The 21,328-nt window shown below is 50.5% G+C and overlaps 1 protein-coding gene across 2 annotated transcripts in view; it reads right to left on the reverse strand.

Annotated features, from left to right (window-relative positions):
- The window catches only part of NIN (ninein), a 74,976-nt gene extending 53,672 nt beyond the window's left edge, over positions 1-21,304 (reverse strand). For both annotated transcript variants that reach the window (XM_054161642.1, XM_054161643.1), the window contains exons 1-3: positions 21,105-21,304; positions 14,521-14,602; positions 4,571-4,740 (exon numbers count right to left, since the gene is read on the reverse strand). In XM_054161642.1, coding sequence (XP_054017617.1) covers positions 4,571-4,740; positions 14,521-14,602; positions 21,105-21,287 — 435 coding nt within the window. In that variant the 5' untranslated portion in view covers positions 21,288-21,304. The remainder of the gene's footprint in view (positions 1-4,570; positions 4,741-14,520; positions 14,603-21,104) is intronic.
- Positions 21,305-21,328: the final 24 nt, after the last annotated feature.

Consider the following 21,328-nt stretch of genomic DNA (forward strand, 5'->3'; position numbering starts at 1 on the left):
GCACAAGGCTTTCAGAGCAGAGAACCTTGAAGGACAGCAAATATCCACACCTGATTTTGTCAGCTGCCTTCAGCTGCAGAGCACCAGAGTCCCATCAGTCCCAGGGGTGCACTACTGTTGCCCTCCTGTGGGTTGGTGCTGGCACCACAAGGCCACCAAACCTGCTCCCTGTCCTAACCCTGCACTACCATTCAGCAGATATCATCATGTGTAACACAAGGCAGAAGCAAGGTCAGAGCACTTCAGCCACCCCAGGTTTGAGAGCCATCACCTGTATGAAGAGAATCAAGCTCAAGTGGCAGCTGGGGCTAAGGATGTGCAGATGTAACCACCACAAGCTTTCATGATGCATTTCTAAGTGCTTTTATGGCTGCATCTCCATTAGCACCGCATCCGTAACACCACAAGGGCCATTTGTTTCCCATCATCTATGTAGCATCCATGAGGAACTTAAGGAAAAATGTCTTTCCTTTGAGGGTGATAGAACACTGGAACAGGCTGCCCTAAGAGAGTTTGTGGAATCTCCTTCTTTGGGTGCACTCCTGTGCAACCTGATCTAGGAGTACTTGCATTAGCAGGGGTTGATGATCTCCAGAGGTCCCTTCTGAATCCTACCTATTTATGATTCTGTGATGAACCATGAGGATCAGAGGGAACCTCAGGATCCCTACACCACCTTTCTGCTCTCAGCAGGGTCAACGCTGAGCTCAGACCCAGCTGCTCATAACTTTGTCCAGTGGCACATGGAAAGCCACCAGGGATGGAGGTCATGGAGCTTCTACGGGCAGCCGATCCCACGCACAGACCAACCCTCCAGCCTCTCCTCTTGTGTTTACAAAGAGAAGGAAGCCTCTCAGACAGAGCCTGAGCCCTTTTAATTGGCACTGGTTGAAAGAAAGCACCAATTAAGCCACACTGCCCCAGTTCTCAGGCCAGCAAAACAACCCTGGGCTGGAGACAGGCTTTTGGAGCAGCGTGTTTCTACACACAGCAGGAGAAAACTGGGGAAAGGCTGTTTTGTTGTGCCAAGCCTCAAGAAGTCAATACTTCAGGAGGCTCCTGATGAACTTTTTGGCCACAAGACAGCATCCCCTCCCCACCCAATACCTCCAAGCAACTAATTTCTGAGCATACCAAGGGGGTCTTCTTTTAGGGACATGAGAGTGATACTGATAAAGATGAGAAAGTAAATAAATGGGGATTTCACAAATTTGACCTGTGTTCTGTTCAAGATGGAGGAGGAGATGAATCATCTCACCCACCCCAAAAGGTGCAACAAGAGATCCCATTGGGAGACAGAAGCACAGTGTGGTTACTACCAGTTAAGTATTCTTGTTAATCAGCTAACTTCTCATCATAGAATCATTAGAAAAGACCTTCAAGATCAAGTACAACCATTAACCCTTCCCTACCAAGTCCACCACTAAGCCATGTTCCCAGGCACCACATCTATATAGCTTTTAAACACCTCTAGGGATGATGACTCCAGCACCTCCCTGAGCAGCCTGTTTCAGTGCCTAACAACCCTTTCAGTGATTTCTCCCCTCCTCCCCAGTGTCCAACCTAAACCTTCCCTGGTGCAGCTGGAGGCCAGTCCCTCTTGTTCTATTACTAGTTACTTGGGAGAAGAGACCAACACTTACCTCATGACATCCTCCCTTTAACACCTCCTTGACAGCTAAATCAGGAGTAAGATTAGAGCGGCTGCTTCCACCAAAGGACATCATTTCCCTAGGGGCTATGGGCAGATTAACACTGATTTCAGGCCAGGGCAGCACACAGTGGCCAGCATCAGGAAATGGATGAGCACCCTCATGACACTGAGTAAAGGTTGCCAAGAACAGGGTAAAGAAGCAGGTTTTTTGATTATTTTTAAGCTCAGTTACACAGGAATGTCACTGGAAATCTGAGAATTGGAAGTTTCTCCATTGCTTCCCCATGCAGTGTTGAACAGGTGCCTACAGTGCTCCCCTTCATCTCTAGGGAAACCACAAGAGGCAGAGGAGGGAAGAAAGCAGCAGCGTTTCTCCTTCCCACTGGAAAACTCCCACCACATGCTCCTGAATCAACAATACTTGGCAAACTGGGGCAGGCTGGAATGAGCACAGCTCCAAGGAAATGCTCCTGTGGTCATATCCCAATGCACACTGCCAAACCCAACTGTTCTTCACCTTTTAGAGGGTGGCTACAAAGAAGACAGATATTCCTTTTTAATAAGGAGTGTGGAGAAGCTGTGGGTTGATGAGTACAAGCTACTAGGGAGACCGATAAGGCTCAAGAGGACAAGACGACAATCAGCTCTGTCCCCTCACAAGTGGTGGGGTCCCCAACATTGGACACTTAAGATTCACTGGACAGGGCCATCTTATCTAGACTGTGCTGTTACCAAGAAAGCTTGGACTAGGTGATCTTTGAGGTCCTTTCCAATCTGGTACTCTGACTTTGCTTTTCTGTTCTGGAGAAGCAAGAGGAGACTCTGGGGTTGAAAGCACCAGTATGAAAAGAGTCACTAATTTTGATCCCAAAACCAAGGGGAATACAAAAAAATCTGGAGGTGGTGGTGAGACACTGAAATAGGCTGTCCAGGGAGGTCGTGGACACCCCCTCCCTGGAGGTGTTCAAGGGCCATGTTGGATGAGGCCTTGAGCAACCTGGTCTAGTGGAAGCTGTCCCTGCCCATGGTATGGGGGTTAGAACCAGATGATCCTGAACGGCCTTTCCAACCCAAACCATTCTGTGAACCTATGATTTTTGGAGCAGGTATATGGGGGCTAACAAGAACTGTGCAGCTCCTGGGATGGTTGGTCTTTTGTTTGGTGCAGAAGCTTTTTGCTGGGAAAAGAAGTAGAAGGCTGAAAAGTTGGTGGCTGTAGATTCAGGGCACTGTCCTGCTATGGAGCTCTGCTGCTCACCACCCCTCTTCCCAAGAGCACTGGAGCCACAGCCAGACTTTTGCAGATGGGTTAATAGATGAGGACATGCTCCTTCTGCGCCCAGCCCACACTTTGTTAGCCACAGAGGCAGTGGAACAACCCTGGCTTAATTGCTGGCCTGTTATCCAGCCAGCAGCTTGGGGAGGCCAGCGGTGCCAGCACCCCCCGTACGTCACCAGTGCGCATCACGAGCCCAGCTCCTCCTCAGCTTCCCACGGGATAGAATCTGAGGCTGGACAAGGGAATTGCCACCTGGCATGACTAAGCCCTGGGGAGAGCTGAGTAGGGTGATCATTGCCTCAGCTGGGAAGACCCCAAGGACATCCAAAGCACTTTAGGGTGGTGTGGGAAGCAGCTAAGATCGGGGAATCACAGAGTGGTTTGGGTTGGAAGGGACCTTTCAAGGGACCTTTCCAACACCTCCAGCAGGGTCATCTGCAAATACAGCAGGTTGCTCAGAGCCCCCAGCAACCTGACCTGGAATGGTTCCAGGGATGGGGCATCTACCACATCTCTGGGCAACCTGGGCCAAGGTCTTGCGACCTTGAGGGTCAAAATTTTCTCTCTTCTCTACAGTTTGAATCTTCCTCTTTTAAACCCATCACCCTTTGTCCTCTCACAACAGGCCCTCCTTAAAAGTCTGTCCCCATCTTTCTTATTGACTCCTTTAAGCACTGAAAGGGCACCAGAAGGTGTCCAAGATGACCACAGGATGTTAGGGGTTGGAAGGGACCTCCAGAGATCAAGTCTAACCCCCCTGGCCAGAGCAGGGCCATAGAATCTAGTGCAGGTCACACAAGAATGCATCTGGAGGGGTTTTGAAAGTCTCCAGAGAAGGAGACTCCACAACCTCTCTGGGCAGCCTGTTCCAGGGCTCTATGACACTCACAGTGAAGAAGTTCCTCCTCATGTTGAGGTGGAACCTCCTGTGCTGTAGTTTGTATCCATTACACCTTGTCCTATCACAGGGTGCAATATAGAATAGAATAGGAGACCAGACAAGACCTTTGAGATCATTGAGTCCAACCTATCATCCAACACCATCTAATCAACTAAACCATGGCACCAAGCGCTCCAGCCAGTCTCTTCTTAAACACCTCCAGTGATGGTGACTCCACCACCTCCCTGGGCAGCACATTCCAATGGCCAATCTCTCTTTCTATGAAGAACTTCTTCCTAACATCCAGCCTAAACCTCCCCTGGTGCAACTTGGTCCTCTTGTTCTGGTGCTGGTTGCCTGGGAGAAGAGACCAACCCCCACCTGGCTACAACCTCCCTTCAGGTAGTTGTAGAGAGTAATAAGGTCTCCCCTGAGCCTCCTCTTCTCCAGGCTAAGCAACCCCAGCTCCCTCAGCCTCTCCTCACAGGGCTTGTGCTCCAAACCCCCCACCAGCTTTGTTGCCCTTCTCTGGACACCGAAGAGCCCCTCCCACTTGACACCCAGCCCTCAGATATTTATACACACTTATTAAATTCCCTCTCAGTCATCTCCAGACTAATCAGCCCCAAGTCTCTCAGCCTCTCCTCATCATCCTGGCCGCTCTCTGTTGGAGTCTCTCGAGTAGAGAGAGTGGTGGTGTGGAGAGCAGTCATCACTGGTGGGGGCGAGAAGCCCACCCCAGCAGCCAGCGGCTCACCTCCTGGCAGTCAGCGGGAGCGATGTGTGTGGGACATGCCTCCTCGCCCAGCGGCTCGATGACGGTCACCTCCGCAAAGTCTTCCACCGACCCCTGGAACTCCGGCAGGGACCGGCGGCCGTAGCGTTTGCTGCCTTTGATGTACTTGGGCTGTGCTTCTGGGCAAGAATCTGTGAAAGACAAGAACAAAGCACAGGCTAAGGTGATTTGTGCGGACCCAGCCCAGGTCAAAGCACACAAGGCTGGTTTGGTTGCAGCGTTTCAAGCACGGAATTGCCACCATTGTTCCCTCTGGGCAAGCAGCGGCAGCTGCTCCTCCCCAGGACCACCACCCTCACCGTAGCATTGGGTCTGGTGGGTTGGAATTAGTCCTACTTCAAAAAATAAAGGTGGAATCTGGGCTCCATCATACCCTTCCCCAAGTCTCACATCAAATGTGGTCTTTTAATGGGATGAGATTAAAAAGCCCCACAACAACTCTGAACCTTACACACAGACTGGGATGGAAAGTCCATGAGATGTTGCACTAATCTTCATTAGCAACACCGGGCAGGTTTAATTAGGGCCAGCATTGCACTTAGGCAGCTCAAGGCTCCAGATTATGCAGACACCTGGGTGACCGCCGCTGCTTCTGTGGATTTAAATCACAGCTCCGTGAAAACACAACTGGGTGAGTGGAAAAAAGAAATGGGCAAGTTTGGAGGTGAACATCTCCTGAGGGAGACACCAGCAGCTGATCCTGGCGACGGCGGGGCAGGTCCCAGCTTGTGCCGTGCAGCTAATGCCAACTGCGAGATCTAAATAACCCTTTGGAGCCATCATCTAATTACTGAGCGGGGGGAGGAGGTGTTCTGCTTGCATTCCCTATCTCCAGCTTCTGCTTGCACTGCTCATCTTCAGCTTTCCACAGCAAGCTCCTGCCACTGGGGACTGAATTATCCAAGAACGCTCATGGATGGGGATCAGAAGAAGACAACTATAAATAAATAAGCACATTTTGGGCCATTTTCAGTGAGAACAAGAGAATGCTTTGGGTTGTAAGGGTTCTTTAGAGGTCATCTAGTCCAGTCCCCACCCTGCAATAAAAAGGGACACAGAATCACAGATTGCACTGGGTTGGAAGGGACCCTCAAAGGTCATCTCATCCAAAACCCCTGCAGTGAGCAGGGACACCCCCAACCAGATCAGGTTGCTAAGAGACCCATCAAGCCTGACCTTGAGAATCATCATTGGAGGGTGCAAATTAACCAAAGGACCAAATTAACCGGGGATTCAATTAGGGGAAAGGCTCTCTGCCAGGCTTTGTTTCAATGTTTACTAACTTAACCATCACAACCATCAAACCTCACCACTGAAACCATCCCCCCCAGGACTTGAGATCATCTTCTATTCTCTGCTGTTTGCAAGGTACTGAGACAACAGCACAAAACCAGCAGCTTTTGAAATTTTTATTTGCAGAGCACCCTAGCACAAAATAAATGCAAGAGAGCAATACTAATAAAGAGCAGGGAAGCTGCTCAATCATTGACAAATGGTCTCTAACCCCCTCCTCCTCTTGCCCAAAAGCCTTGGATAATATTCCTTCAGATATGGAAGACGACTCCAAGCTTGTTAGAGGGGAGGAGGGAGGGGGGAAATATATATTCTGCAACTTAGCTATGCAATGAATTATAAAATACACAGGGTAGGAGTGCTTTGATTCCTCCAGCCTTGCAACTCCAACCATCCATATTGCAGCTCTAGGGAATGAACCCTGGCGCCTGTGTTTGAACAAGAGCTTTCTTTTTTCCCCTCTCTCTCTCTCTCTCTCTCCAAACAAGATTTTTCTGCAGCTGGGACTCGCACATGAAAGTTGTGTGATGAAGTGCAAAGATAGAAATAATAATAAAAAAAGAAATAATTAAAAAAATATAAAGAAATAATGAAATCAAAATCACAAGCAGGCAGGCTGATTATGTAAGAGCCCGAGAACAAAAGCAAACCTTATCACTCCTATTAAAGCTTGCCCGGTGGTGAACAATCTCCATCCAGCAGCCCTCTCTGAAATGCTAATATTTGTGGCTACTCCTTCTCTCATTTATTCCCTTCCCCTCTCCTCCCCCCGCAGAGGTGAGGGGGAAAGCTTGGGGGGGGGGGGGGGGGGGGGGGAAGAAGGGTTTATTGGTTTTGAGCTATTTTTCCCCTTTTCTAAGGCATACAGGCACCTCCATGCCTCAGCTGTCTTTGGGAAGATGTAAAGGGGAAAGAAGCTGGAATTTAGTAATTATGAACCTGTGGTTTTTAATTTCCTTCTGGATTTCCCAGCGCTCAGAAGAGTCCTTGCCAACCCATCTCCCTGACACTGCTGCAGCTGAAAAGGCAGCTGGGGGGGGGGAGGGTGGAAATCCAGCTGCTGGGGGGGGAGGGGAGGAAGAGGAAAATCCAGCTGCTGGGGGAGGGGGGGGGGCAGGCAAAGAAAGGAAAATTCAGCTGCCAGGGGAAGGGGGGGTAGTGAAGTGAAGTTGAGAGCATCTCCCCACCTCTGTGTTTTAAGCCATTTGGAGGCTGACAGATGATTTCTTTCCACTTTGCTCTGAACCCCTGAGTAAGCTTGGTTTTCCATTGGAATGGAAAAGTTGGGAAGCCTGAGAATATTCCCAAAGAATAAGGTGACCCTTCACAGCTAGAGAAGAGCAGAGGGTTCCTGCTTTGCACTTGCCTTGCAAAACGCCAACTGACACAGGCTATGCCTGAGCCCAGCTACCAAAGGCATTCCACCTCAAACACCCCAAAATTCTATTTCCCTTCTTGTCTTCCAAGCCCTTGGGCACCTTCAAGGTGTGCCAGGTGGATGATGCAGAACAAAGCCCTCATGTTATGGGGCCATGGGTACCACTCATTGTAAGATATCACATCCTACAGCCCCATCCCTGGGAGCTTGGACCTGTCTCTGCTGCAGAAAGCTCCGTGGACCATCATCCTTGGACTGAGAGCACATGGAATCCTTCCATCCAGGCAGCATTCTGTAAGCTCCTCCACCCTCCTGATCTCCCAGCCCAAAGCCCCAGCACAGTAACTGGTGCCCTTGATGGTCCCACCATCTTGGGTCTATAGGCTCATAGAATCACAGAATGGTTCGGGTAGAAGGGACCTTTCAAGGTCATCTAGTCCAACCCTGCTGCAGTCAGCAGGGTTGAGCAGGCTCAAACAACTTGACATGGAACAGTTCCACAGATGGGGCATCTACCACCTCTCTGGGCAACCTGGGCCAGGGTCTCAGCATCATCAGCAGAAAGAATTTTGGTTGCAGGGAAAACTGAGCACCCGTGCCAGCAAAACCCAGCAACCTGAGCTCCCTGAGCACAAAAAAAGTTCAGTGAGCTGAGCACCTCCTTTCCAGTCAAAGCTGATGAGGAAAGATGGAGAAAGATGGTCACACATGTTTTAAAAGGCACATGAGGAAACAGGAGGCAGATGTCGAATTGGGTGCTTCCCATGAGGCAGATACCCCTGGGAGAGCCCCATGTGCTATTTATCACAAACACTGTCAAACACAGAATCACAGGATGGCTTGGGGTGGAAGGAAGATCTTTCATGGGAAGATAATCTAGTTCTAGCCCCACTACCATGGGCAGGGACACCTGCTGCTAGACCAAGTTCCCCCCGTACTGCACACTAAGACAAGGCTGCTCTTAGAATCACAGAGTCATTTTGAAAACACCTTCAAGATCCTCGAGTCCAACAGCCAACCCATTAAAACACCCAACACCACCATTAAAGCCATGTCCCAGAGTGCCATGTCTACTTTTCTACTTTTTTTTTTTAACCCTTCCAGGGATGAGGACTTCACCACTTCCCTGGGCAGCCTGTTCCAGGGCTTGACAACCCTTTTGTGGAAGAAATGGCTCTTCATGTCCAACCTAAACCCCCCACCCTGTGCTACTTCAGTCCATTTCCTCCTATCCTATGGGTTGTTACTTTGGAAAAGAGACCAACCACCACCTCACTCCAACTTCCTTTCAGGGACTTGTAGCAAGCCAGGAGGTCCCCCTTGAGCCTCCCCTTCTCCTGGCTGAACAGACCCAGTTCCCTCAGCCATGCCTCCCAAGCCTGACTTCGGGAACCCCCTTCTGCAACCAACAGCAAGGCGAGATGCTTCTCCTCGTAGCTCCTTGCTATTGTGTGGCCAACAAACCACCAAGAAAGTGGGAAAACAAGAAAGGGGAAAAAAAAAATGATAAAAAGATAGAAATAAAATAGGTCGAAGGCTCCCTGCTTCCTACAGCCCGCGGCAACACACGGGCTTAGGAAAACACACGCTCCAGAGCTGGCACCTAATGAGACACTTGGGTCTGATCTACTCCCCCTTGAACTCCCCTCAGGCTAAGGGGGGGAAAACAAGCATCTCACCTCTCTGCCTCATTGCCTGGGGGGCATTGTGGACCCTGAAGTTCCCCTAGAAAAACCCATCACACCCCTCAATCTGCATTTCACAGATCTTCCCTGGTTTAAGTGCTGCAGACAGAAGCCATCCATTCCTTGGCTCATTTCCCACCTCCCCCTTCAAGTCCCCCCCAAGTACATCTCGGCACTTAAACGTCTTCATGGTTAGAGATTTACAGTTGATTTTCTGCTTTTCTGCACTAGATAAGTCAGTTCCAAATCCTGATTCTTCTTGGAGAGGGGGGGTGGGGGCTCGCCTTGCTGGCAAGCAGCATTTTCCTGGGCACAGCATCAAAGCCACTCAGAGCAGACAAAAGGGGGTTTAGAGGACCCTCACCCCACGAGCCCGACGTTTAGAGATGAAATTAATTACTTTGCTGCTAAAGATTTGGAAGGGAAGGATCTTCATCAGGGTGGCAGACAGCCTACAGCTGGGCAAAGCACACCACAGCTTGGATCTGCTAAAGCCTAATCCTTAGAGACACCAGGTACTGCCTAAATTCCTCTAAATCCTCATTTCACACTTTGGGCTCAGCAACTGAGGTGGAGAGAAGCAGCAGCTGCTGGGAACACCCTGTTCAGGCACCGTGACCCAAACTCCAGGCATTTTGTTCCAGATGTGATGCCTGTGCCTAAATCACCTGACAGTGGGACCAGTTTAAACACAGAATGGTTTGGCTGGGAAGGGACCTTAAAAGTTCCAAATCCCCTGCCGTCGGCAGGGACACCTCCCACTGGACCAGACTGCTCAAAGCCTCATCCAACCTGGCCCTGAGGAGGGAGCATCCACAGCCTCTCTGGGCAGCCTGTTCCTGTGTCTCACCACCATCACTGTAAAGAATTTCCTCCTAATACCCAGTGAAAATCTCACCACCACCCAGGTCCAACTAGACCTTCACAGCCACCTGAGAAACCTTTTCCCTATGGATGGGATTCCTGAAAGGGCATCATGCCCATCAGGTCCTCTTTGAGAGAGCAACTCTGTCGTCTCCATGCATTGGAAAGCACAACATCCCAGCAGCTCCTCATGACCACAGGGATGATGGCATCAAGCTCCTCTTTAATTTATCCAGGGTGTTCCCATAATCCCATGCTCCACCCTAGTAATCTCTTCTTAACACAGGATCACACAGAATTGCCTGGTTGGAAAAGACCTTAAGGTCATTCAGTCCAACCACAACCTAACATCTCCCTGTACACAGCTCTTCAACCATGTCCCTAAGCTCCTCATCCTTACAGTGAGACACTGGCACAGGTTGCCCAAGGAGGTCATGGATGCCTCCTCCCTGGAGGTTTTCAAGACCAGGCTGGATAAGACCTTGAGCAACCTGGTCTGGTGGAAGGTGTCCTGGCCCATGGCAGGCATTTGGAACTAGATGATCTTTAAGGTCCCTTCCAACCCAAACCATTCTATGAATCCAAATGTCTTTTAAACATCTCCAGGGATGGTGACTCCACCATCCAGGCTTCCAGGAGACAAAACCAACTTTACTTGCCAGAATGGGAAGGGGGGGGAAAAATATCTTAATTATTCTTTCCCCCTCAATCACCCAGATCACAGATATTTTTCCTCCCTGTTCTATTGTCCCCAGACCTCTGCCTTACTGCTAGAGTGACCCATGGACAAAGAGCACAGCAGCACCCTGCTTGCATCCCATAGAGATTCCAGAGTCTTCCCCATATTCCTCTGCTCAGCTCCTCTACTTCCCAGCAAAGCTGGGCTGGCTGATGCTCCAATTCACAGCTGGGTCCACATCCCCAGACCAAAGTCCTTGAGGAGACAGAGCTAATGATAGCAGCACTAGGAATTCTGCCTGCCATGGTTTCCAGGGCTGCTTCCCAGGCAAAGTGCCCACAGCATGCTAGGACCATCCTCCCTGCCAGTCTTCCCTTTGGAAAGGGAATTTAGCTTCTTTGCCAAGAAAAAGGAAGCAAACACAATCTCAGCTGCTCTCTGCAAGCCTGAGAGCCTCTCCCACCTGCTGCTTCCCAAAAACAAAATAGGGAAACCCCACCAGCCACTTCTCCAGGAACTGCTTGAGCATCCCTGCATGGTGGTTTTGGTTCCTTCTTGCCTGTCACCAATGGGTGGGTGAGCCATCCTACCTCTTTCAACTAGAGCAGGCTAGATCTAGGTTGGACATTAGGAAGAAGTTCTTCACAAAGAAGGCAGGGAAACACTGGAACAGGCTGCCCACAGAGGTGATGGAGGCCCCATCCCTGAAGATATTCTAGGTCAAACTTGATGGGGCCCCTGGAGTTGTCCCTGCAGAGGGGCTCAACAAGATGACCTTTCAAGGTCCTTTCCAACCTGATGAATCTATGATTCTATACCTGAGCTGCTCCCAAGGGCACAATGATGTTGTCCCCACTGGGTCCCCTCAAGCTGGCTGGGAGCTACAAGGAAGTAGCTGCTTTGGAGACCGCAGACAATCCCTCTGGTCACTTGCAGACCCAAGGAACCTTCCCATTACCCCAAGTCCCTGGGTAAAACCACAGCACGAAGACACAGAGCCAAGCTCCTTGAGAAGCAAACTCCATAGATGCAAACAGCCTTCAAATCTGGGCTTTTATTATTTATTTCCCCCCTCCCTCCCCCAAATTAAATTTTCATTTAAATGATACAATTTGAAGCTCTTAACTCATTCCCCCCCTCCCCCCCAAGCCTGGGGGCAGGCTTGTGACACCAACATCTCCACACTCACTGACAGTTTGACACCAACAGCACAAAGCAGCTTGTTCTCCCAATCTTCAGTTTGATCTAAATTAAAAGCAGCAGAGACTTTGGTGCTCACCAACCTGTCAAAATGCATTAATGAAAAAGAAATGCCTCCAAGATCTGCCTGGTGCAGGCTTCCTACCTGCACCCCATGCCCTTTGATTACCTGCCATGCAAAACCCAACTGACAAACGTGTCCCCAAGGAGAGCTCTCCAGCTCCAATATGACTTCCTTTGTCGTTTCCCTTATGATAACAACAAATTTAACCCTTTGGAGAAGATTTATGTGAATTTAAATCAAAGCTAGAGCATCTCAGATGCACAATTCCTCAATAAATCCAGAGTCTTGGATTAGTTCTGGTGCACCAGTGTGCCAGGGCTGCCTCCTGCTCCATGCCAGCTCGTTTCCAAAGGGCTGGAAGGAAATGAGGGGTTGGAAGGGATCACAGAAGACCTCTGACCCCTTACCAGGCACCACTGAGGCTCCCCCCTTAATACTGAGCACCCTCTGACCTGTGTTGGGAAATTGCATTAAGAGACAGCTCTTGCACCCAGCATCACCCATCTTAGATGTGGCACTTTGAGGCATGGTTAGTGAGCATGGTGGGGTTGGGTTGACAGTTGGATTTGCTGATCTTAGGGGTCTTTTCCAACCTTAGTGATTCTATGGTCTTCCTCTAAGCATGAAGAGCTTTGGAAATGATGGGGTGGGAAATAAAAATAAGCCATCAATTGCATCTTCTTTGTGTGGCCTGTTGTGACAGGACAAGGGGTAATGGCTCTCAACTAGAAAAAAGGGGAGACAGACTCAGTAAAGAGGAAATGCTTTACAAAGAAGGTGGTGAGACATTGGCCCAGGTTGCCCAGAGATGTGGTAGATGCCCCATCCTTGGAACCATTTCCAGGTCTGGGGCTCTGAGCAACCTGCTCGAGTTGCAGATGTCCCTGCTGACTGCAGGGCAGTAGGACTAGATGACCTTGAAAGGTCCCTTCCAACCCAAACCATTCCACAGTCTCTTGGGTTCTTCTGGTTTTTGCAAGCTCTTCAAGGAGGACAGTTTTAATTTTGCTGACAAGCAGCACTCTGCAAGAAGCTCCATTTGAAACTGATGCTGCAGGAAAGGAAACCTGGAGTTTCCCCCTCCCCCCCTCTTTTCCTAAGCAGTTTTCTCCTTCAGGGATTTCACGTCCCACTGCTCTAAAGACAGGATTAGGGATTTACATACAGGTGGGACATCCAGCAGACCTCAGCCCCCACCACCCCTCCAGCTGGTGCTCAACCCTCAGCCTGGCCCACAACTCCCCAGTGCTCCCAGCATCACCAGCCCCTCACACACAGGGTGGGGGTCACCCTGATGCAGTGACCTTATTTCCTGCCAAGGGTCTGAAAAGACACATTTTCAATGTATGCTGAAACAAAGCAAGGAAAAAGCAGGATAGTGAGGACTTGCAGCACCCACTGCATTCTCTGACCAGCCTCAAACTGGTTTGTCAGAGGGCTCATCTCGTGCAGAAGCACCTTTGGGCCAGACTGACTGTCCCGTGGGACACAGACACATTGAAGTAGCTTCTCATGGTCTGAGTTCACCATGCTCATTTCAAACACAAGGAAGCAGTAGACTTTAAAACCCCAAAATCAGCACTAGACAGGAGAGGAATTTCTGTGTCTAGCATCTCCAGGACAAACTGTTGCAGAGAGCTTCCCCGTCTTCAAAAAAGCAGAGCAGCATCCAAAGCCAGTGCAGCTTTTCAGAGAACCATAGGATTGTTTGGATTGGAAGAGACCTTTAAGGTCATCAAGTCAAACCATTACCCCTGCCAATGTAAGCACTGCCAAGTCCAGCAATAAACTGTGTCCCTCAGCACCACTTCCACATGTCTTTTAAACTCCTTTAAGATCTGTGAGTACAACCACCAACCCAACACCACCACAGCCATTAAGTGATGTCCTAAAGTGCCATATCTATATGTTTGTTGAACACCTCCAGGGCTGGGGACTCCACCACTGCCCTGGGCAGCCTGTTCCAGGGCTTGCCAAGCCTCTTGGGAAGAAATTGTCCCTAATGTCTAACCTAAACTTTTCCTGGTGCAACTTGAGGCCGTTCCTCTCGTCCCATTTCTTGTTCACTGGGAGAAGAGACTCACCCCACCTCACTCCAGCCTCCTTTCAGGGAGTTGTAGAGAGCAGTAACTCAGCAAGGCACTGCTGTCCCTCAAGACCAGGAGCTCACCAGCTGCCAGGGCTGCCACCAGTTCAGCAGCTCTCCCACCAGCTCAGCAGCTCTCCAACCCTCTTCCTGCCAACCTGGAGCTTCTATGCCTGCCCTGGGATCACACCACCTCAGAGCCAAAGCACTGAAGGGGAAGGCAAAGGGATGTGCCAGCCCCATCTGGGCAAAAGCAGCAGCATTAAAGCATTTGGTTGCCTGCCCATAACTATCTGCTGCAGCTGGAATGCTCTAAAGCCCTCCCTGGCCACCAGAAATGTGAGAAAAGAGATCTCAGGCCATTAAGCAGCTATGGGGTGTGTTGAGCATCTGAAGTGCTATTAGCTGTCCACACTCAGACACCACATGTCTCTCCAGGCATTTAGATCAGGGTAATGAGATATTTATATCTAATACCTCAGAAAACACTTTTGAGCAATGCTCCATAACAGACCTTAAGCTCTCACTTCTCCCTAGGTCTGGGTATCCAAGCAGAAAGGCCTCTCTCAGAACCTAAAGAGCACTTTCTCGTCACTTTGAGAGCCACCCACATCTGCTTTGCCCAAGAAAAAGACACTATTTTAAATAATTTTAGTGTTTACCTGGTTCTTGGAAGTGCTCTTCATTTGAGAGGGTTCTGGATAAGATGAGGATGAGTGCTTCTTTAAACTGATCAAAGTGGACCTGTGGGGTGAAAAAAAAGGAAGGAGAGAATCAACTGGTGCAGATAATTAAGTATCAGAGCAATAATCCAGCAAGAAGATGGACAAATCAGCCAAAGAGACCACCACACTGATTGGAAAGCATGCCTGTGTCTGCCTCAACAAGGAGAATGGATGAACCTCAGCCCATTCAGTCTTGGAGGCTGAAGAAGTGACAAGATGACAAAGCCTGAACCTTTGAACCCATAGAAAAGATGGTTGTTGTCACAGAACCACTCAAAGCCACTGCTTTAATGCATTGGTTGTGGGTTTTTTCCCATCAAGTAGGAAGCCAAAATGACACAGCCAGAAGACCAAGGAGCATCTGAACCAGGTTGCCCAGGGAGATGTTCAAGGACAGCTTGGATGAGGCCTTGAGCAACCTGGTCCAGTGGAAGGCGTCCCTGCCTATGGCAGGGGGGCTGGAACTAGATGACCTTTAAGGTCCCTTCCAACCCAAACCATTCTATGAATCTCTACCACTTGAGATCACTTGCCCAGGGTCAGTGGCTCCTACAGTGAGATGCCAGCCCTGACCAGTGATTAGATATTCAGTTCTGGAAATGTTCTGCTTCCCTAATTAAGCTTCAGAAAACACTTTCCAAAGTGGATGGCAGAAAGCTGCATCCTTTCCAGGACAGCCCTGCCCTGGCTCCTGCCTGCTGCACCTCTGCTTGGGCTAGACTGGAAATACAAGGTCTGGAGTACAGTTTGGAGAAAAATAAGGAGGGGTGATCTTACCACTGGGTTGTTTGTGGGTTTTCTCCCCCTCTTTCCCATCTGTTTTTTCCTGGAAAGCCTCCTGCCTTACTACCACAACAGTTGGAAAGGGTCTGGAGCATCCTTCATGGCCATGCTGAGGAATGTCAGCAATTCCAGCCTGGGGGGGGGGGGACAGAAGCTTGGGGACAGCTGGGGAAACTATTTGACATGGGTCAGTGGTGAGGCAGAGCTGGCTGCTACCATTTCTTCTGGCTAAATAAATCTTCAGGGAATTTTTGTTGCATCGAACAAGAGATTCTGTATTTAAAGCACCCACTGAGGCTGCTGTTGCAGGCAGAGTTGACAGCTGTGAATCCACCACAAAGTGTAGGAGACAGCTGTGGGGGGGTGGGAGGTGGATTTTAACGCTGTTGTGGGGAGGCACAAGCGGCAAAACCCACATCTGCAGTTTGCCAGCTTGTTCTCAGGGTTGGGCCAGCCCCAAAAAACCACCAACACGCTCCAGAGCAAGAAAGGGATGATGTCAGAGCCAGAGGCTCAGCCATGGGACCCCTGCGCAGGAGAACATCTCATCCCACAGCTCAGGCAGTGCAAATCAGCCCTAAGGTTCTAAACATGGAGTAATTAAGTAGTTAGGAATATGCTCAGCAAAGGAGCTCAGGGATGCCTTCATCTGAATACTAATTGCTGCCATTCGTTTCCGAGCGCTGGTATACTTCAAAAAGGACACTTCAGAGAGATGGGAGAATTTGCCTGATTAAAAAACCCCAAACTTGACATTTAGACTAAATGAGGATGAATAAAAGATGAGAGTGTTGGAATAACAGGTCCCCTTCCCCATGGGATCTTCTCGGGAAGGGAAAGGTGATGACAGCCACAGGGGGAAACGAGCTGGTCCTTCAGCTGGGTGCTGGGCTTGGATGGGACCTCGAGGCAGCAAGATGAAAGTAAACCACTTTGCATCACTCCTGCAAGCACCAAATTACAGGGCAGAGTAAAAACACCCAGGCAGGTGCAAAGCTCTGTGAGAAGCACCAACAACCAACAGGGTAAAGGAAGGATCATAGAATGGCTTAGCTCAGAATGAACCTCAGAGGTCACCTACTCCAGCCTTCCTGCCATGGGCAATGATGCCTCTCAACTAGACTTGCTCAAGGCCTCAAATGAGCAGGGGAGGGGCTGAGCTCTCACTGCTGCAGCTGCCTAAGGGACAGATGGCTCTGGTGCAGAGCCCACAGAGCAATTTTACCATGACCACCACATCACCAAAGGAACCTGTGGAAGATTAGGCTGCAGGGCAGGAGGTGGCAATCCTCCAGCCCCCACTGCCAGCGCTGTGGTCTGCTGCACAGCAGGATTTAAAATGCAAATTAGCAGCACAGAGACTGCTCAGAGGGGTCCCACAAACATTTTCTGATCAGCAGCACCCAACTCTGTGGATGTAACCCAAGCAGGTATATGTGGGATATTTTTCTTCAGCAAAAGCTCTCAGACCAGATAACAAGGAACAACAGTGTCTGTGGTGCACCTTTGACCTTGGATGTTGCAGGTCTCTACACAGAGTACTTAGAAATGCAAAACAGTAAAGTGAAAGCTGTGCTCAAGTACCAGCCAGCCAAAGCAGCCCTCTGCCACTGCTTCCCAGCAGCATCCTTCCTCATGTTCAGATGGCACCTCCTGGGTTCCAGTTTGTGGCCATTGCCCCTTGTCCTGTCACGGGGCACTACTGAAGAGAGTCTGGCCCCATCCTCTTCACCTTCAGGTACTGATCAACATTAACCAGATCCACTCTCAGGCTGCTCTTCTCCAGGCTCAACAGCCCCAGGTCTCTCAGATTTTCCTCCTCACAGAGATTTTCCAGACCCCTCAGCATCTTTGCAGCCTCCACTGGACTCTTTCCAGTAGTTCTCTGTCTTTCTTGAATTTAGGATCCCAGATCTGACCCCACAAGGGCAGAGCAGCCAGGGAGAATGTCCCTCAACCTGCTGGCCACACTCCTCAATGCACTTCAGAAGACCATTTGCCTTCTTGGCCATGAGGACACATTGCTGGTTCATGGTGAATTTGTCCACCAGCACTCCCAGCTGCTTCTCTGCAGAGCTGCTTCCCAGCAGCTCACTCCACACCTGTACTGGTGCAGGCAGTTATTCCTCCCCAGATACAAGACCCTTTACTTGCCCTTGTTGAACCTCATTAGATGCCTCTCCATCCAACTCTCCAGCCTGCCCAGTGATATCCTTGATTTGGTTTTACTTAGCAGAAGGATGGTCCTGGCCAGCCCTGGGAAAAGGAGCATTAACAGCAGCAGTGATGCACAAAGCACCATCCTCTTCTGGAGAGCAGTTTCAGCCAGTCAAACCAACCCAAAAGTTTTACAATCACCAAGCACAATGTCCAGAACAGAAATCACTGCTGGGGCATGGAAAGTCTTAACACTTTTTTCATCATGCTTGGCTGGATTTAGAGGACTTGGGAACCCTGCTCACAGAGGGCTTTGAAGAGCAACATTAAGAGCTCACACATCCCTGCAAACCCCACTGCAAGACCAGGGTACTGCCCAGTGCTTGGGGCATGCTAAGTCCCTGGCAGAGGAGAATTTTCTCAGAACAAGTGAAACAGAGGCAAGCCAACAGGAATCAGGGATTTTCCCATAGGAATCAGGGACCAGCCAAGCTGCTGAGCAACACCAGCACCTCTGAGAAATCTTGCCACCTGCCTGAAAGCATGCTTCCTATGAAACCATCACTTATTAGCACTAGAAAGAGAGTGACCATGTGCCAAGCTACCTGCTGCTTCTCACTTCATGGCCCTGCAATGCAAAGCAGCAATCTGCAAGTCCAGCCTCTCTGGGGCAAAAGAGGCACCTGTGGCTCCTTCCAGCTCCTCCTTCCCCTTGATCTTCTAGCACAGTCCTTTTCCCCAGAGCCCTGTTTTTGCTTGCAAACTCCTTCCAGCAGCAGCAACCAGAAGGTTGCAGGTGGAGAAGACATAGGAACAGAGCAAGCTTGCAACCAAGTCTCTTGCCTGGCATGGAGAGAGCTGCTGCACATCAAGGGGGCAGCATCACAAGGGGCTCAGAGGAAGGATATATGCAAGAGGTCACAAGCCAAAGCAGCTCCTGATGAGTGAAACCCCAGACTGGTGCCTTTGCTGCAGGCTTGTTAATGCAATAGCACAGGGTGAAACGTGAACTCCCTGTCCTTGCCTGAGGGCAATGTGAAGGACAGTCCTTGTGCAGAGTCTGGAGGTGCCAAACTTACTCCAGGTCCCTGCACACTGTAGAATCAGAAAGTACTTTGGGTTGGAAGGGACCTTCGAAGGTCATCTAGTCCAACCCCCCTGCAGTCAGCAGAGACATCTGCAACTACAGCAGGTTGCTCAGAGCCCCAAGCAACCTGACCTGGAATGTTTCCAGGGATGGGGCATCTACCACCTCGCTGGGCAACCTGGGACAGGGTCTCACCATTCACAATATAAAACACGTCTTCCTTCTCTTTAGTCTGACTCTTGCTCTTGTCTATTTAAACCCATCAGCCCTTGTCACATCACAACAGGCCCCACGAGAAAGTTTGTCCCTGGTTTTCCAATCAGCCCCTTTAAGCACTGAAAGGCCACCAGAAAGTCTCCCTGGAGCCTTCTCTTCTGCAGGCTGAACAACTTCAACTCTCACAGCAAAAATACAAAGGAAAAAAGAAAAAAATCCCATAACCATAGTCATTAGCACAGCCCAGGAGCACGGTCCACAAGACAGCACTCCACAGCGGCTGCCGATTAGTGGGTACTGCCCCTCTGAGACACAATGAGAAGGGCAGCCTGATAATGGTTGGACTTGATCTTAAAGGTCTTTTCCAGCTGAAAGAATTCGATGATTCTATGGTCCCACAGCTAAGTGAGACCACTCTGAGGAAAGAGCTTTCCTGAGGAATCCCAGGAATTGCTGTGTGCATCACTGCCGCACGCTACCGAGCGTGGAAAGCGGTTCTGGGATGGTCTGGCTCTGCCACGAGCCAGGGCAAGATCTACAGAGCCCAGCCAGCCCCTGGAGATAGCGTCTCTGTGTTAATCCCCAAAGCATCCCACAGAGCAGGGAGCAGGGGAAGCAGCACATGCAGCCCCTCACTGGGATGCAACTCCAGCTCCCAGCCCAACCCAGCAGCCCCATTCTGGTGCATTCATCCCTGGAGCAAAGCCCCCAGCACAAAAGCCAGCACGTGGCCCCACTGGGCTGCCCCTCAGCAGAAAGAAAGACACAATCCCCCTCATTACCCTCCCCTCCCCAGTGCCCTCCCATAAATCCCGGTCTCTTGGAAGTGCAGGCAAACAAAAGCCGCTCCAAGAGGGACCATCTGCAGCGAGGAGCCGGTGGGGCAGGTGCAAGAAGCCTGCGCTGGGGGAGCAACATGTTTGCTGCTTCTCCTCCTGACGTGCTTCCTAGGAAACCCGGCAGAGCCGCCGGTGATTAAATCAGGCTCGCGCTCCGACACGGGCCGCTGCCGCTGCTAACGAGCACGGGCGACGGGCAAGCGGCACGGGAGGCTGCAGACAAAGATGATTCTGATGTTCAGGTCGTAGGTTGTAAGCAAGAACCGTCCCCAAAAGACAAAAAGGGGGCCAATGAAATAGAAATGCTCCAGAGTCATTACCAAGCCACCAGGATGTGGTCAAGAAGGCCACTGGCATCCTGGCCTGTATCAGGAATAGAGTGGCCAGCAGGAGCAGGGAAGTCATTCTGTCCCTGTACTCAGCACTGGTTAGGTCACACCTTGAGTACTGTGTCCAGTTCTGGGCCCCTCAGTTTAGGAAGGATGTGGAGTTGTTGGAACGTGTCCATAGAAAGGCAACAAAGCTGGGGAGGGGTTTGGAGCACAAGCCCTATGAGGAGAGACTGAGGGAGCTGGGGTTGATTAGCCTGGAGAAGAGGAGGCTCAGGGGAGACCTTATTGCTGCCTACAACTACCTGAAAGGAGGTTGTAGCCAGGTGGGGGTTGGTCTCTTCTCCCAGGCAACCAGCACCAGAACAAGAGGACAGTCTCAAGCTGCACCAGAGGAGGTTTAGGCTGGATGTTAGGAAGAAGTCTGCCAAGATCCCTGGCTGCCCTGCTCTACATCATCTGATTTTAACAAGCAATGATGGGATTTCAGGATCATTCTAATGATTGTGCTGGGAAGAAGGTAACACAGGAGGACAAGGACATCCATGCTGAACATGAGGTCTTCCCAAGGTTAAGCAGCTTCTGCTCCACACCCTGGCATTTAACTCTATAAAGGTACAATCATTTTGGAAAGCACCATGTGATCTCCTACACAGGCTTCCAGCCCCTAAAAACCCTAGCCCAGCTGGGTCTGTGATAGCCACAGCCATGTGGACACCAACACCCAGTAATGTGGACAGTGGTGGCTCAGCCAGCAACTGCTGGAGCTGGACAAGGTTCTCTACTTTAGATAAGTGTGCATGACTTCACCTGGCCTAACCAGTTTAAATACAGCTTAAGACAACACAAACCACAGGCTTGAGTCCTGGTTTTAGGTCCCCATCACTCTGCAAGCACCTGGTGAGCTGGTTTGGAGAGGTGACCCAGGCCAGAAGCTGTACTCAATGGTGCTGGGGGACACACGTTGCAAGTCTTGCAGCCCCAGAACCTCAAGGATGTTGGATACTCACAAATTAAACCTCTTTCCACCACCCTCCCATGTGTGCCAAAGCAGCTGCTTGGTGCTGCCTTGCTCTCAAGTCCTGGACCCCGCCGTCACCCTAGACTTACCCTGCCTAGGAGGTTGCCTTGGAGGAGGGTCTGCTGCAGTGCCGGGGCCACCTCCTCAAGGTGCAGCATGTGGCAGAGGTCGGTGAGCTCCTCCTGCCCCAGGGACCCTGTGCCAGTGCTGTCAAAGCTGTCGAAGAGCTCCTTGAGGCGAGCTTCATACTGGTCCTGCTCAGCCTCATCCATCCCATAGCCTGCCACACTAACCTGTGGGGAGAGATGGGGCT

The sequence above is a fragment of the Dryobates pubescens genome, chromosome 5 (genome assembly GCF_014839835.1).
Source record: "Dryobates pubescens isolate bDryPub1 chromosome 5, bDryPub1.pri, whole genome shotgun sequence".
Taxonomy (NCBI): domain Eukaryota; kingdom Metazoa; phylum Chordata; class Aves; order Piciformes; family Picidae; genus Dryobates; species Dryobates pubescens.